At 40.8% G+C, this 14,981-nt stretch overlaps 1 protein-coding gene across 1 annotated transcript; it reads right to left on the minus strand.

Moving 5' to 3' along the window:
* Positions 1 to 2,113: 2,113 nt before the first annotated feature.
* srp9 (signal recognition particle 9) lies at positions 2,114 to 6,058 on the minus strand. The gene is made up of 3 exons (XM_034700011.1): positions 5,870 to 6,058; positions 5,651 to 5,719; positions 2,114 to 2,940 (listed from the first exon to the last, which is right to left on the minus strand). The coding sequence occupies exons 1-3, from the start codon at positions 5,939 to 5,941 to the stop codon at positions 2,821 to 2,823; spliced, it is 261 nt and encodes an 86-aa protein (XP_034555902.1). The 5' UTR covers positions 5,942 to 6,058; the 3' UTR covers positions 2,114 to 2,820.
* Between the last annotated feature and the right edge of the window lie 8,923 nt (positions 6,059 to 14,981).

Genomic DNA, 14,981 nt, shown 5'->3' on the forward strand with positions numbered 1-14,981 from the left:
TGAAGGTTGACTCTTTATAGGGAACCTAAATATAGTTGTGGAAAATATATTTAGCATAATCCTGACTAAAACAACCAGATTTCATGCAAGTACAGGTGAATATCTATGCTAGTGTTGTCCAAACTTTTTTCAAAGAGGGCCACATTTGATGTTGTCAGAATATCTCAGGGCCAGTGGCTCCTACTGAGACTTAGGAATCATAAAAGTTATATATGAAATATCAATTTAATAACATTTCTTTTTTTTAAATGTTCTCAACAGTAACTAGGAAGTCCTCATTTCTCCACAAGCCATGTAAATATTAGCAAACGTTATCTTCTTTTGGAGGGAAATGTTTTTCATTCGGGTCGAGCAATGTAGAAAAAATATTGTATCATTATTTTCCTATAGCAGGATCACAATCTGGATTTCATCACACTTCTTTTTCATGTTGTTTTTAAGACTTTTCTGACCAGCAGACAACATTTTAAGAACAAAATTATTATTTTCCTGCATTCTGAACAGGTTTTATGCACCAAATTTTGCCTTTTCTGTACAATTTCATAATTTTGATTTTGTCTTGTGTCCTCTTTTGTGTCTTCTGAACTTTTAGAGTTCATGAAGAACATTTTCACATCATGATAAAAACATTAATTTAAAAACCTGTCAACTTCAAGAGTTCTTGTGTTTCTTCTGTATTGCCGTCTTGCAGAATATCCAGATCTTTGGCTTTTACCCAAGTAGTCCATATGAAGCTTTTTGAGACGTTTCTGGATTGACTTTAGTTTTGTTTGTGCACTTGAAATAAACTAAAAATGTACAGATGATTCAGAATGTGATTCATTTCTGTGCTATGAATAACACATTTTCAGATGGAAGCTTGGGGCCATAAATATAAATATAAATATAAATAAATGGACCTTGGGCCGCGATCGGCCCCCGGGCCGTACTTTGGACATGCCTGATCTCTGCTATTCCTCAATCACATGCACATAGCACACTGCTTACTGCAGGACTATTGAGACCACGCCCCCTACATGCACTGTGCATTCCTCCATCACATTCATAGATGATTTCTAGAATCCTGCAGAGGCTAGGCTTGAGAAGCTTGAGGGAAGATGCTTTTTTATTTGCATGTTGAATGGGACTTTGTTGGAGGGAGAGCGGCTCTTTTCATTTAACATTTTGAATGGGACTTTGTGGGGATGCATTTTTGTTAATTTTATAATGGGTTGGGTCAGGGGGATGAGTAATATTTAACATTCATGTTTTTGTTCTTCAATGAAAGAATTGATTGTTCAATAAAATATGTAACACTTGATAAAGTTCCACTTACAAATAAATCTGTTTTAATTGTATTATTTTGGATGGATGTCTGCTCATAACAAAACTAATATTTATGCTTGGATATGACACCTTAGTTTGAAATGTTCATCTGGAATGAAACAAACGTTACGTAGCTCAACACGCTCTCTCAGGTTGGACAGTGAATGTTTGTATGTTTGAGCAGAGTGGGAAACAGAGAGAACATTTCAAACCGTATACGTATCATTCTTCATTTCAAAAACCTCTAACAGTGCAGTGTCTTCAATTAAAAACTAAACATATCTACTGAAGTGTATTGAGTTCACATGAGAAAAAAAATGGGTAACACTTTACAATAAGGGTCCCTTAATTAGCGTTAGTTAATGCATTATTAAGCATTAATTAACAGTTTAATAATAGTTTAATAATCGTCATAATGTATTACCTAACATTAACTAACACATTAGTTAGTGCATTAATAAGCAGTTAATTAATATCCACTGCTCAGAGTTAATTGATACATTATTAAGCATTAATAAAAGTTACAAAACTTAATTAGTTAACCATTAGTGAATGCTTTCTGGACCCTTATTGTAAAGTGTAACACATGCATCACTTAGGTAACACATTATAAATGCTAAACTGAAGAAAATGTTTTTTTTACTTTAGAAGTAAACCCATCCAAGGACAAATTGAATACAGGGTCCTTCTCTTCCCTCCCCTTTCCTGTTGTCCATAATTTACCCATAATGCCACCCTGTCGTCCCCGAACAGCAAACACACATCCATCAAACTCCAACACAAAATGAAAACAGCAGAGACCCGGCCGTGCTGGGGTAACTTAACATTTATTGAACATGTAGAACAGATATTCTCAGTTGATGAAAAAGCATTCGGAGGCATCAAGTTTTCATTTAGGAAATCATTGTTAAAAAATCAAAAGGTTATTTTTCATTCATGTGGCACTCGTCCATGGGGACATAAAATGAAAGAACGCTGTGTTGAAATAGACTCCAGCAAAGGTGAAAAAAAAAAAAAAAAGAACCTTTCTGCCTTCTTGGCCGGTTTTTCACACCCTGTTTAAAAAATAAAATAAATACAATCCCCCTCTAAAGAAATCAAGGTACCAGAGCTGCGCACACAGCAGCAGATGATTTGTTCTTTTTGTCCCACACTTCCCAAACCCAAACATCTTCTCCTTCGTTCATTTCCTTCAATTACTCAGCTTCCTCCTCTGCACTTCCTTTATACCATCAGAGATACGAACAAAATGCCCAACACGGACAAGTAGAATAATGGGTTTTATTGACTAAGCAGGTAGCAAAAATAACAACATCCTGAGAGAATAAAATATATACAGTATATAGATCACATCTCTGATGGTATTCAACCTGTGAAGGCAGCCGGATCAACCTCACCACACTCCCTCTGTACTTCTGTCCATCTCTGAGACTCGGCACTCTGATGGTACTGTGCTCTCAACAATCACTGTGTCCACTGAGCTCAGTCCAAGCGCTCTAGTCCTGGTAGAGCCCGTCAGTCCGTCTCCATGGCGCCGCTGTGCGTCTCTTTGGACACCATGAGTCTCATGAGTTTTCCGTGGAGCTTCTCGATCTTCTTCACGTCCTGGGCCTGGTCCGTCTTGTACTGTAGACACTGTGGAGATTAACAAAAGACTCCATGAGGTCAACAATAACTGTTGTAATGTTCATGTGTGAGGCGGCTGTGGCTCAGTGGGTAGAGTGGGTCGGCTATGAAGCGGAAGGTTGGCGGTTTGATCCCAGCTCCGGCAGTCACATGCTGAAGTGTCCTTGAGCAAGACCCTGAACCCCAAACTGCTCCCTCTGCAGTTCAGCGGTGTGTGAATGAGATTAACACTGATGGTCCCTTACTGTAGCAGCCTCTACCATCAGTGAGTGAATGTGGTGTGAATGGGTGAATGTGACGAGGAGTGTAAAGGAGCTTTGAGTGGTCAGAAAGAAAAGAGATATAGAAGTACAAGTCCTTTACCATCTTATCATGCGTGACCAGATTCTGAAGTCAAGACCTAGTTTATCTTATTTAATCAGATCACAAGGATCTTTATCAGACTCAGGTTTGGCTTTTCCATTTGTAGCTTTGACTCTTTGGCGTGTTTGTGTGTTTGTTTGTGAAATGCCTCCCCAAATCTGTATCTGCTAGGGGTGTAACGATTCATCCACTACATCGATGTATCGATTTATCTTCCTATGATCCGACTGCATCGATCTGTGCTCGGCAAGTTGTCTTTCCAGACGACATATATCAATCTAACATAATTTTAAAAAGTAATAAATCGATTGTATCCATACTAGGAAATAACACATTGGATTTAAGCACGGCAGACTTTTTATGGATGTGTTTTTTTTACACTTTTAATAATGAAGATGTTAAACGTTACTCAATTCAGGCTGCCTGTCTGTGATGTCATCGCCACACGCCAGCAGACAACCAAACATAGCATGGCGGACGGCAGAGGAGAAGCCGGCGAGCAGGAAATGATCAAGCCACCAATACGCAACGCATCCTGTGGACTTTATGCATAAGACTTACATTGATCAGAATTAACCTAACTCTGTTCTACATGCTGCTGCAGACATCCACTCACATCACTATCATTTGAAGGTGACATATCATGCTTTTTTCATCAATATATATTGGTCTAAGAGGTCCCCAAAACATGTCTTTAAAGTTTATGCTCAAAAAAACACTTTGAAATCAGATTTTGGTCTGCCTGAAAAACCCTCTTCTTCAGTCCTCCTCAGAACACTCTGGTTTCTCTCTGACCACGCCCCCTCAGGAAGTGGATGTGCCTCGGCTGTCCAGCACGTTGATCTAATGTTTACATGTTGGCTGAATATACACGGCTGCTCAGAGATCACGTTACTTCAACCCTCTGAATCTGATCCAGAATCTGATCCTGACGGAGAGGCGCCTGCAGCAGGATCTTTCTGAACCATTGGTCACAGATTTAGTGTTTCTTGTTGTTTTATTTGGCAGTATGTCGACGTGTGTCTTGGTACACAGCGACGAACATGTAGCTATGTGGCTATGCTAACTAGCGCTAGCACTATTCCATGATAAATAAAAATCATCCACTAGATCTTCAAATCTGCAGACGTGGGGAGTCAAACCGACCTCTGCCAGAAAGGCAGCAGGACCTTTCTGAAGGATTGGTCACAGATTCTGTGTTTCTTGTTGTTTTATTTGTCAGTATGTAGACGTGTGTCTTGGTACACAGCTACAGCTACAAACATGTAGCTATGTCGCTATGCTAACTAGCGCTAGCACTTTTCCATGAAAAATAAAAATCATCCACTAGATCTTCAAATCTGCAGACGTGGGGAGTAAAACCAACCTTTGTGTTTATTAAGACAGCCTACAACTAGCATGCCTCCCTCCTAAGCTCCTTGTTAGCACACATGTGTGCAGGGATTGAAAAACAGAGGAGGGGTTGAGTTGTATTTTATACAGTCTATGGGCTGAACAAGCTCCGAGCTCTGACTCTGTTACAGATCGGATATTGTTGTGACGTAACAAAAACAAAATGTCAGTACAAGTGAAATGTTACTCTTTCACTTATCTTTGTTTTATGGGGATATTTCAGTGTTCTTGAAGTGGGGTTGTATGAGTTTTAACTAGTAATTGTAGGGGCCACAACGGATGCTGCTCAGCTCGTCTCCTGTAATAAGAAACTTCAGGAGAAATGGAACGCAAGCTAGGCTACAGTTTCTGCATGCAGTGTCATTTCTTCCACGTGATTTGGTGAATTTTGAGCCAAAATGACCCGGTTTTAAATTGATCTCTTATCGGCCGTCAGATTTTGAAAATAAGGCCGATGCCGATATGCGTCAAAATGCTGAATATCGGCACCGATAATCGGTCTGTTCCTAATTTGGAGGTATGTTAGTTTTTCGTCTGATTGCAGGTGACCTCTGTGTTCCCACTGAAAAGGCTGTCTGTGAACACTGAAGGGTGTTTTTAAAGGCTCATTCCGCAAAGTTTAAAGGCCTGATGCTGCTGAACAGCTGTCAGCGTTAAAGCAAATAAAAACATGAATGTGGATATTGTCCTGAAACAAAAAGTGGGACAAAGTCAAAGATGTTTCAGTTAAAGAGTTTGTTGATGAATCAATCATGAGGATGGTAATGATTACTGATTAGTAGTAATCCCATACAGCCTTTTTAACATACAGATAACTACAAAATGATGACTGAGAACAAAGGAGTTTGTGATCCAGGATACATGGAGGCATTCTGGGTAAAAATAATCAAACTGGTTTTCAACAAGACTCCTCTTCGACACAGATCCTCCTCATGTAGTAGTAGTGTTTCATCATGTCACTTACCACAGCATTATCAGTCACTTTAATGCAGAGGTTTCCATCACAGTGTCTGTACTTCAGGACCACTCTGACCTGCATGAGAAGAAAACACCACACAGACTCTGTTAGAGTCCAGTTCAGTCAGATCCAGACCTGCAGTTTCAGACTCGATCCTGCTGTGTGGTGAACACGCCATGCAGCTAGCATGCTAACCTCACGTCGCTAATAAACGTCAGAGCTCACCTTCATCGGGTCTGTCAGGTACAGCTTCTCCGCTGCACGCGCGAACTCCTCCCACGTTTGGTAGTAAGGCATTCTGAACACGACACGACGTTATTTCACCGACTGTGTGCTGGACTCTATCCGCACAGCAGGTCTGCTAACCCCGGAGAACCACATCAGCAGCAGCGTGAAGACAGCCAATCAGAATGTAGACAACTTGACGTCAGATCTACTTCCGGGTTACGGCTTCAAAATAAGAGCAATCTCCGAATGAGGGGAAATAGAAATCTGTGCTACTAGACAAAAGTGGGAATAGGAGTAATTTGTCATGATTCTGTTAATACTTGGTGGGTATTTATTCCTTTCATTGGGTAATTGTATGCACAGGTGGTCCCCTAACACTACGGGGCTTTTGTTTTGAAAATACAACAGCTGCAGGACCGGTGTGTTTGCTTTGCATGAAGCTGAAGGAGTTTTTACATACCGCCCTCTGGTGGTTGCACGGAGCAGGCTGACTGCTTTTTAAAACCACATGTGGATGTGTGTTGCTCAGTTGTGGAGGACTTATTTTGCCCATCTCACTTTATAGTAATAACAATAACAATAACAACAACAACAATAATAATAATAATAATAATAATAATAATAATAATAATAATAATAATAATAATAATAATTAAAAATAATAATAATAATAATAATAACAATAGATTTTATTTATAGGCGCCTTTCTGGACCCTCAAGGTCACCTTACAACATACATAAATATGTAAATACATACAATCCAATACAATGTTTTTATTGTACCACCTTTATAAAACCTTTAGAAATAGATGCCGGTATAACAGAAGAATATTCTGATATTACTTTAATCAGATTTGTCAAAGCCACCAGAATTGCTTTGCTAACTAATGATACTCTCTTTAATAGCAGTCCAAATAATTAATTATGAAGAGTACTTCAGATATACCCATCTTCTTCCACTGAGAGTTTTTCGTCCCAAATGTATTTCTCCTGCAAGTTTTTATAAGCAGACGACTTTCTCTTTCGTATCTGTTGTCCCAATGTGTGGTGAATTATGTGTGTGAAGTATTTGACAATCTAGTTGTACCCATGACAATGTGACTGGCATCCGAGGGGTCCAAATAACATTTTTGAAAAAGGGGATGTAAGAGAGAATCTCAGCTTAAAAAATTCACGAGTACTCTTATCATCTTTCTCTCTCTTCACCTCCCTCTATCCCTCTCTCTAACACGGTCTCAGCAGATGTGTGTCTAACATGAGTCTGGTTCTGCTCGAGGTTTCTGCCTTTAGAGGGTGGAGCCTTCAGCTATCAGGCACTTTTCCTTTGGAATTATCTAGGAGTCAGGGTCCAGGTAGCTTTACTTTTAAGAGTAGGCTTCAAACTTTCCTTTTTGATAAAGCTTATAGTTAGAGCTGGCTCAGGCTTGGACCAGCTCTTAGTTATGCTCCTATAGGCTTAAACTGAGAAACTAGGATCCTGTCTTCCCCTCTCTCTCCTCTGTCTGCCTGTCTCTTACTTTAACTCTTCCTGTCCCATTAAAGTTACTAACCATAGACCTTTCTGGAGTCCCTGAGCTCCCTTGTCTCATAGGTTCCTCTGCATCTCTGCTGCTGTGGACGTGCCAGACTCCATCTGCTACAACTACTACTATCAGTCTCACCACTATCATCTCTCTCTCTCTCTCTCTCTTCATCTCCCTCTATCCCTCTCTCCAACACAGTCTCAGCAGATGTGTATCTAACATGAGTCTGGTCCTGCTGGAGGTTTCTGCCTGTTAAAGGAAGTTTGTCCTTGCCACTGTAACTTGCTAAATGCTGCAAAGTGCTCTGCTCATGGTGGAATAAGATGAGATCAGACTGAGTCCTGTCTGTAAGATGGGACTGGATCTGATCCTGTCTTGATGTTGGGTCTTTGTTAATAATAGAACAGATATTTAAAGGAGATCCCACAGATGGCTTGTTAACTTACCGTAGTTCATCGTATTGATCTGAAGACATGGCAGTGAGACTGGACTCTTGATGACAGCTTTAATTGCTCTCATTTTTCATTTTGAAAGTGAAGTAATCTTCATTTTTATTCATATTTATTGATAATCCTCCAAATCTTGTGTATTTTGATTATATCTAATGTTTGACCTTAAACAATTTTTATTTTCTGTGAATGATGTTGGACTTTTTTTTATTGTTTTGAAGGTCTTCACCTGTTCTCTGTCATTAAGTCTGACTTAACTTCACTAAACTTGAAGATGAGATTTGAGTTCACTTTCTTGTTTTGTCATCTGTTCTCATGTAACTCTGCGGCTGAGTCCCAGCTCTTATCGTCTGCAGCTCTTCCTTTGTTGGATCTCTTCTTGCTGCGGTTAGAAAACCTGGGCCTGTATGCACGTCCAACCATTACACATACGGGACCATTAGTCTTAATGTACCGTTATGGAACGGCCCATTTGGCCTCAGCATTAGCCGCATGCATGACTGCAAATAATTGGCCAACTAACTAATTGCGCCATGAAAGTGAGGCTGGTGCAAAACATCATATGTCCAGGGAACCTCCTGGAAAACCCTGATCCAACAAATTCAAACTGCACATGCCTACTACACATAAACAACAATAAACATGGTGACTGGTACCAGTGTGACTGAGAGAAGATCAAGAACAAACAATGTTTCAGGTGAAGAAGAAATGGACATTTGATTAGAGGAATATAGAATGAACAAACAGCTGTTATCCCCCCCCCCGAGTTAATCTCGTGTGAAATAAAGACACCTCTCTTGATCCGAAGATTTTATGGCTATTATTCAAACTGTAGTCTGTATTATTGTCTTATTTAATCTTATATATCAGGTTTATATTTCATGGTTCATGTTTGTAAGTCTTCATCTGGACAGTAAAGCTCATTCTGATGTATTTTAAGTGTCTTACCTGATTGTTTATTTCATATTCATAAACATTAAATAAACATTTTGTTATTCATGTAAAAGTTGATGAAATTGTGTATTTATAAAAGTCTTGATTATTTAAAGGTGCTAAAAGAAGGTAGACATGTCAGCACTCAGATGTGCGTCAGAGCTCTCCTGAGTGTGTTCTTAGATTTTGTTCGGATCGATGAACAAATCCCAGATAAGACAACTTTTGTGATTGTCAGAATCTTCAAATCTTTGTCAGTGGGTTTGAAGAACAACTATGTTCCTGAGACCGGTTGGTGAATGAGGCCCCCAGGTTTTCTGATGGTGTGTGTTACAGTTTAGACGTTTATCTCTGGTGGGATCAAATCTTATGGACCGTATCAGAAATATCATGAAAGCTGAAATGAAAACCATGAGAAGGTTTTATTTGATATTTTTCTTTAACAACAAGGCTGAGGTTGCTATGGTCCTGATTTTTTTGTTATTTGCCCTAACCCTCTCTCTCTCTGCCTGCAGGTTGCATGGGTAGGGGCGGGGCCGGTCTCCTCAGGAGTGAGGCTCATCAGGCACACCTGTCCCTGATTTTCTCATCAGCACTGGCTTCTTAAACTGCCACCAAACACTCCTCCAGTGCCAGATTATTCCTCTAGCCGCATGCTCCATGTCCCATTGTAGCCTTGCTCCTGAGGAGATTCAAGCCACACTTCCTGTGTACTTATCTCAAGTTTTTTCCAGAGGATTGATTCCTAGTTTTTTGTTTGTGAGTTTTTTTGATAGAACCTTTTTCCCCCTTTTTGGGTGATTTTGTGTTACTCCTAGTTTTGTACTTTTTCTCAGTTATTTTTACCCGCAAGGCGCTTTAGTTGAACCTTGGTTTTTTGCTTATTAAATAATTTTTTCCCTGTACTCTGCATTTGCGTCCTGGTCCTTTGCTCAAGCCGTAACAGAGGTGTTTGGAATCACTGTTGATGATAATATCAGAGAGCAATGTGAAGAACTATTGAACTGTTTCTTTTAGTTTAGTTATTTTATCAACATTTCTTGTTGAATCTTTAAGTATTTTAAATTGTAATTTCTCTTTTAATGACTTTTGAAGAGGCGTGCACTGAAATATGACAGTGCTATAAACATGATCTGGTGTTTAAACATTAACTCGGGAGTCTTAGTTCAATCACATATTGTGTGTTCAAAGCCCGCCCTTTGGATTCCTATGTTATGAAGAGTAGACACCACCAGTATATGAGTGACAGGAGAGTCCTCTTCACTCCTGGTTTGATAAATCTCTGACAGCATCAAGGTGAGTGATCATATCTTCACTCTGCTCCACAGTGTTCATAGCTGAGTATCAAACTAATGTCAAACCCATCAATGATAGTTTGAATGTAGTAGTTGACAGAGTTATTGCCAGAATGATATTGTGAATTGAAGAGCAGCTGATGAAGCTTCAGACCAAACTGCTCTGTGTTTGGCTGAATGTCTGCTTTCTTTTCCTTCTGTATGTCGTTTACTCTGCAGCTGTTGATTATTGTTTGGGTCAATCCCTGTTAACATTAGTTTAGTTTATTTAATATGGGATTCAGATGTTGATTTGTGTCGTTTCATGTTGGTTTGTGCTCTTCTGGAGTTTTTCTTTTGAATGGACCACAACTGAGGAGACTTGTTTTTGTTGACTTGATCTGCAAAGTGGATTCATGATATGTAGGCAAGGCAAGTTTATTTATAAAGCACCATTCATACAAAGAGCAATTCAAAGTGCTTTACTGAGTTAAAAACAAAAACCAGAACAGTAACAATCAACAAAAACATACAGCAAACACTTCAAATATTAAAATTGTATACAGTCATGGCCAAAAGTTTTGAGAATGACACAAATATTACATTTTCACAAAGTCTGCTGCTTCAGGGTTTTTAGGTGTTTTTGTCAGATGTTTCTATGGTATAATGAAATACAATTAGAAGCATTTCATAAGTATCAAAAGCTTTTATTGAGAATTACACAGAATTCATGCAATAAGTCAATATTTGCAGTGTTGACCCTTCTTTTTCAAGACCTCTGCAATTCTCCCTGGCATGCTGTCAATCAACTTCTGGACCAAATCCTGACTGATGGCAGTCCATTCTTGCATAATCAATGCTTGGAGTTTGTCAGAATTTGTGGGTTTTTGATTATCCACCCGCCTCTTGAGGATTGACCACAAGTTCTCAATGAGATTAAGATCTGGGGAGTTTCCTGGCCAAGGGCCCAAAATCTTAATGTTTTGTTCCCCGAGCCATTTTGTTATGACTTTTGCTTTATGGCAAGGTGCTCCATCATGCTGGAAAAGGCATTCTTCATCACCAAACTGCCCTTGGATGGTTGGGAGAAGTTGCTCTCGGAGGACGTTCTGGTACCATTCTTTATTCATGGCTGTGTTTTTAGGCAAGATTGTGAGAGAGCCCACTCCCTTGACCGAAAAGCAACCCCACACATGAATGGTCTCAGGATGCTTCACTGTTGGCAAGAGACAGGACTGATGGTAGCGCTCACCTTCCTCCAGATGCCCCAAACAATTGGAAAGGGGATTCATCAGAGAAAATGACTTTACCCCAGTCCTCAGCAGTCCAGTCCCTGTACCTTCTGCAGAATATCAGTCTGTCCCTGATGTTTTTACTGGAGAGAAGTGGCTTCTTTGCTGCCCTCCTTGACACCAGGCCTTCCTCCAAAAGTCTTCGCCTCACTGTGTGTGCAGATGCACTCACACCTACCTGCTGCCATTCCTGAGCAAGCTCTGCACTGGTGGTGGCCCGATCCCGCAGCTGTAACACCTTCAGGAGACGGTCCTGACGCTTGCTGGACTTTCTTGGGCGCCCTGGAGCCTGTTTGGCAACAATTGAACCTCTCTCCTTGAAGTTCTTGATAATTGGATAGACGGTTGACTGAGGTGCAATCTTACTCGCTGCTATAAACTTCCCTGTTAGGCCCTTTTTGTGCAATGCAATGATGGCTGCACGTGTTTCCTTGCAGGTAACCATGGCTAACAGATGAGGAACAATGGTGTCATGCACCATCTTCCTTTTAAAGTGTCCAGTCACTCAATCATGACAGATTGATCGCCAGCCTTGTCCTCATCAACACCCACACCTGTGTTAATGTGTGTGACACCTGTGTGTCATTGAAATGATGTTAGCTGGTCCTTTTGTGGCAGGGCTGAAATGCAGTGGAAATGTGTTTTTGGTGATAAAGTTCATTTTCAAGGCAAAGAGGGACTTTGCAATTAATTGCAGTTGAGCTGATCACTCTTCATAGCATTCTGGAGTATATGCAAATTACCATTATAAAAACTGAAACAGCAGACTTTGTGAAAATTAATAGTTGTCATTCTCAAAACTTTTGGCCATGACTGTATGTGGCCAGTTATGTTTGATCTACTCTCTCTCTCTCTCTCTCTCTCTCTCTCTCTCTCTCTCTCTCTCTCTCTCTCTCTCTCTCTCTCTCTCTCTCTCTCTCTCTCTCTCTATCTCTCTGTGTGTACTTATGTAACTCAACGTACTGTACATAGTAAACAGTGTTGGGTCTTATTATTTATTTAAATTAGGAGGGATTTTCATAATAATCAGCCCCCCCTTCTCTGCTCTGAAGTCCGTAACTTGCAGAGTCTTACTGTCCCGCCGGACACAGAATCACAACTGGTCTTGTCTTAACTGAAATGAACCTTTAATCATTTGTTTCATCTCAGAACTTCTTCCCAAGGATTAAGACTCACACATTGAAGCTGGCTCAGACCTCTTGACATCCCTGCAGGTTGCCCGTATGCCCAACATTTATGGGATATTAAACGAACATAAGCATGAAAACATAAGATATTTTAAAATATAAGATGAAGGAAGAAAGGTAGAAAATAAGTTACAAAACTACATTAAAACTCCGTTTTTTAGAATAAATTAAAAGTTTTTAGTTACAGAAATAAAAACTAAGGTTGAAAGATGAGTTTGCATCATTTCAGCAATTAAAAAGAGGAATGTTTTTTAGTCCGTTGGGTCTGTTTATTAGTTGGGAAAGATTATTTTAAACACCCTTTAATCATTCGATTCATCTCAGAACATCTTCCCAAGGATTAAGACTCACACACTGAATCTTTTCTGTGTCGAGTCATAGCCTAAAGCTGGCTCAGAGCTCTTCACACCCCCGCAGGGTGCCCGACAGCCCAAAGAAATCTGATTGTAAAATCTGACTTTAAGTTGAAAAATATCTAACTTAAAAAAGGACATTAAATTGTAAAATATGACATTAAACAAACATAAGCATTTAAACATAAAATAAATAAAAATATAAGAAAGAAAGAAAGAATGTAAAATTAGTCAAAAGGTTTTAAATGAGTTTGCGTCCATCATTGAGCAGTGTACGCGTCCTGAAAAAGGAATGTTTTTAGTCTGGACTTGAAAGTGGTCAGAGTCGGGTCTTGTCTAATACTCTCTGGGAGGTCATTCAGGTCTGTGCTGCATAATAACAAAATGCTGCTTCTCCATGCTTATGTAACATCTGAATGTACACAAGAAAGGGAAGAGGAAGTGTGACATGATACTGGACAGAGTTATCTGTAATAAAGCAATATACCTCCTTCTGTACACAGTAGCAACTTTGCTGTTCTCTCAATACTTTCCAAAACTGCTACTGAAACTGTGCACACCACCACCCTATCTGGCCTGACCTCCTCCACCCACAGAAGACTGATGGTTACTGCCACCATTTCTGCTGTATACACTGATAACTGATCAGATAGCCTTTAAGAAACATGACTTTCAAATTCTGGTATATACAACGATTCCCACACACCCGCCATGTTCTTAGACCCATCTGTGTATATTTTACAGTAACTAGAATAATTGCCCCTCACATACACACTTGTTTTCACTCCAACTTCATTCGTTCTCCATTCTCTCTTCATGTCTAGGACACTCATGTCCACTTTAACCTCAGACTTAAGCCTAGGGGGATGTAACTGACTGGAGTGTGGTGGGCCAACTCAACATGATCAATTCCAAACACTTCAGTACATTCATTCATACACCATCCAAACCCTCTCCTCTGGAACCTGGAGTATTCCCAGCAACTCTGTATAGTATTTGTTGTAGAAGTATGATTCCCACTTCCTTTAAGCTTGACCCACTTGACAAGGGACAGTTTTTCTCTCCTTATCCCCAGATGAGTCTCATTTTCCTCTATGAGTAGAGCGCCTTGTGGGGGTTGTTTTCACCTCTCCTATGTACACAGTTAAAGCCTGATTTATACTTCTGCGTCGAATCGACAGCGTAGCCTACACACGTAGCTGGCGTGCACCTCCTCCAAAATCTAACCATCCACAGGCTCTGGTCCTGGTCCTGCCCAAGTGTACTGGATACGGCCCTGGTGGTGAGGCTTTCAGCAGTGTGACTGCCCCCTGGTGGCTGGCTGCAGTATAGGTCAAAAAATCCATCTCCCCCATTCATTTGAATGGGGGAGCAGTCAAACTTTAAAAAATAAATACACGTGGTACAAATGTTTCTCACATCCGTATGCTGTGGTGATATGTAGTTAGTATTTGACTGTTTTGTGTCCAAGGCCTCTTTTTTCTGAAAAGTTTATTTTTCATTAGTTATTAGAGTTTAAAAAACGGGGTTTTACTTCCGGGTTTCCTTTGATTCACAGCCGCCGTAGAACGAAACTTCAAAGGACACACAGCGTCTTGTGACGTTACGCTGTAGGGCGGAGCTTATTACAGTGGCTTCACAGGCTCTGGCTGCACAATGGCTGCGCCCAGGAGAGGGATTTTTTGGCTTCAGAACTGTACAACGGGAAGAGGCGGAGCAACGCTGTCCATTTTTATTTACAGTCTATGGTCCTGCCCGGCTGCCTGGCTGTCTGCTCCTGGTGCTGGGCCCCCTCGGCCCTGGTGGCCCCTTTGGCTCTGTCTTGGGGGGCTGTGGGGGCGGTGTTCCTTGGGGGGGCTGCGGGATCTCTCCCCCCTCGCCCCACTTTCCTCCTGCTGGGTGACCTGGGGGTCGCCCTGGGTGCTCCGGCGGTACCTGTTTGCTTCCGGTCTTGGTCCTTGGCTTGTCCCCTGGCCTGGGTCTCCCGCGGCGGGTTGGGTCCTTCGGTCTGACTGCTCTCGCGACCCGGGTGCTGGGCTGAACCGCTCGGCTGATCTGACCCAAGTGGTTTCATCTGCACCAGTGGTGGTCTTGTTAC

This window comes from Notolabrus celidotus, chromosome 13, assembly GCF_009762535.1.
Source record: "Notolabrus celidotus isolate fNotCel1 chromosome 13, fNotCel1.pri, whole genome shotgun sequence".
NCBI classification, from domain to species: domain Eukaryota; kingdom Metazoa; phylum Chordata; class Actinopteri; order Labriformes; family Labridae; genus Notolabrus; species Notolabrus celidotus.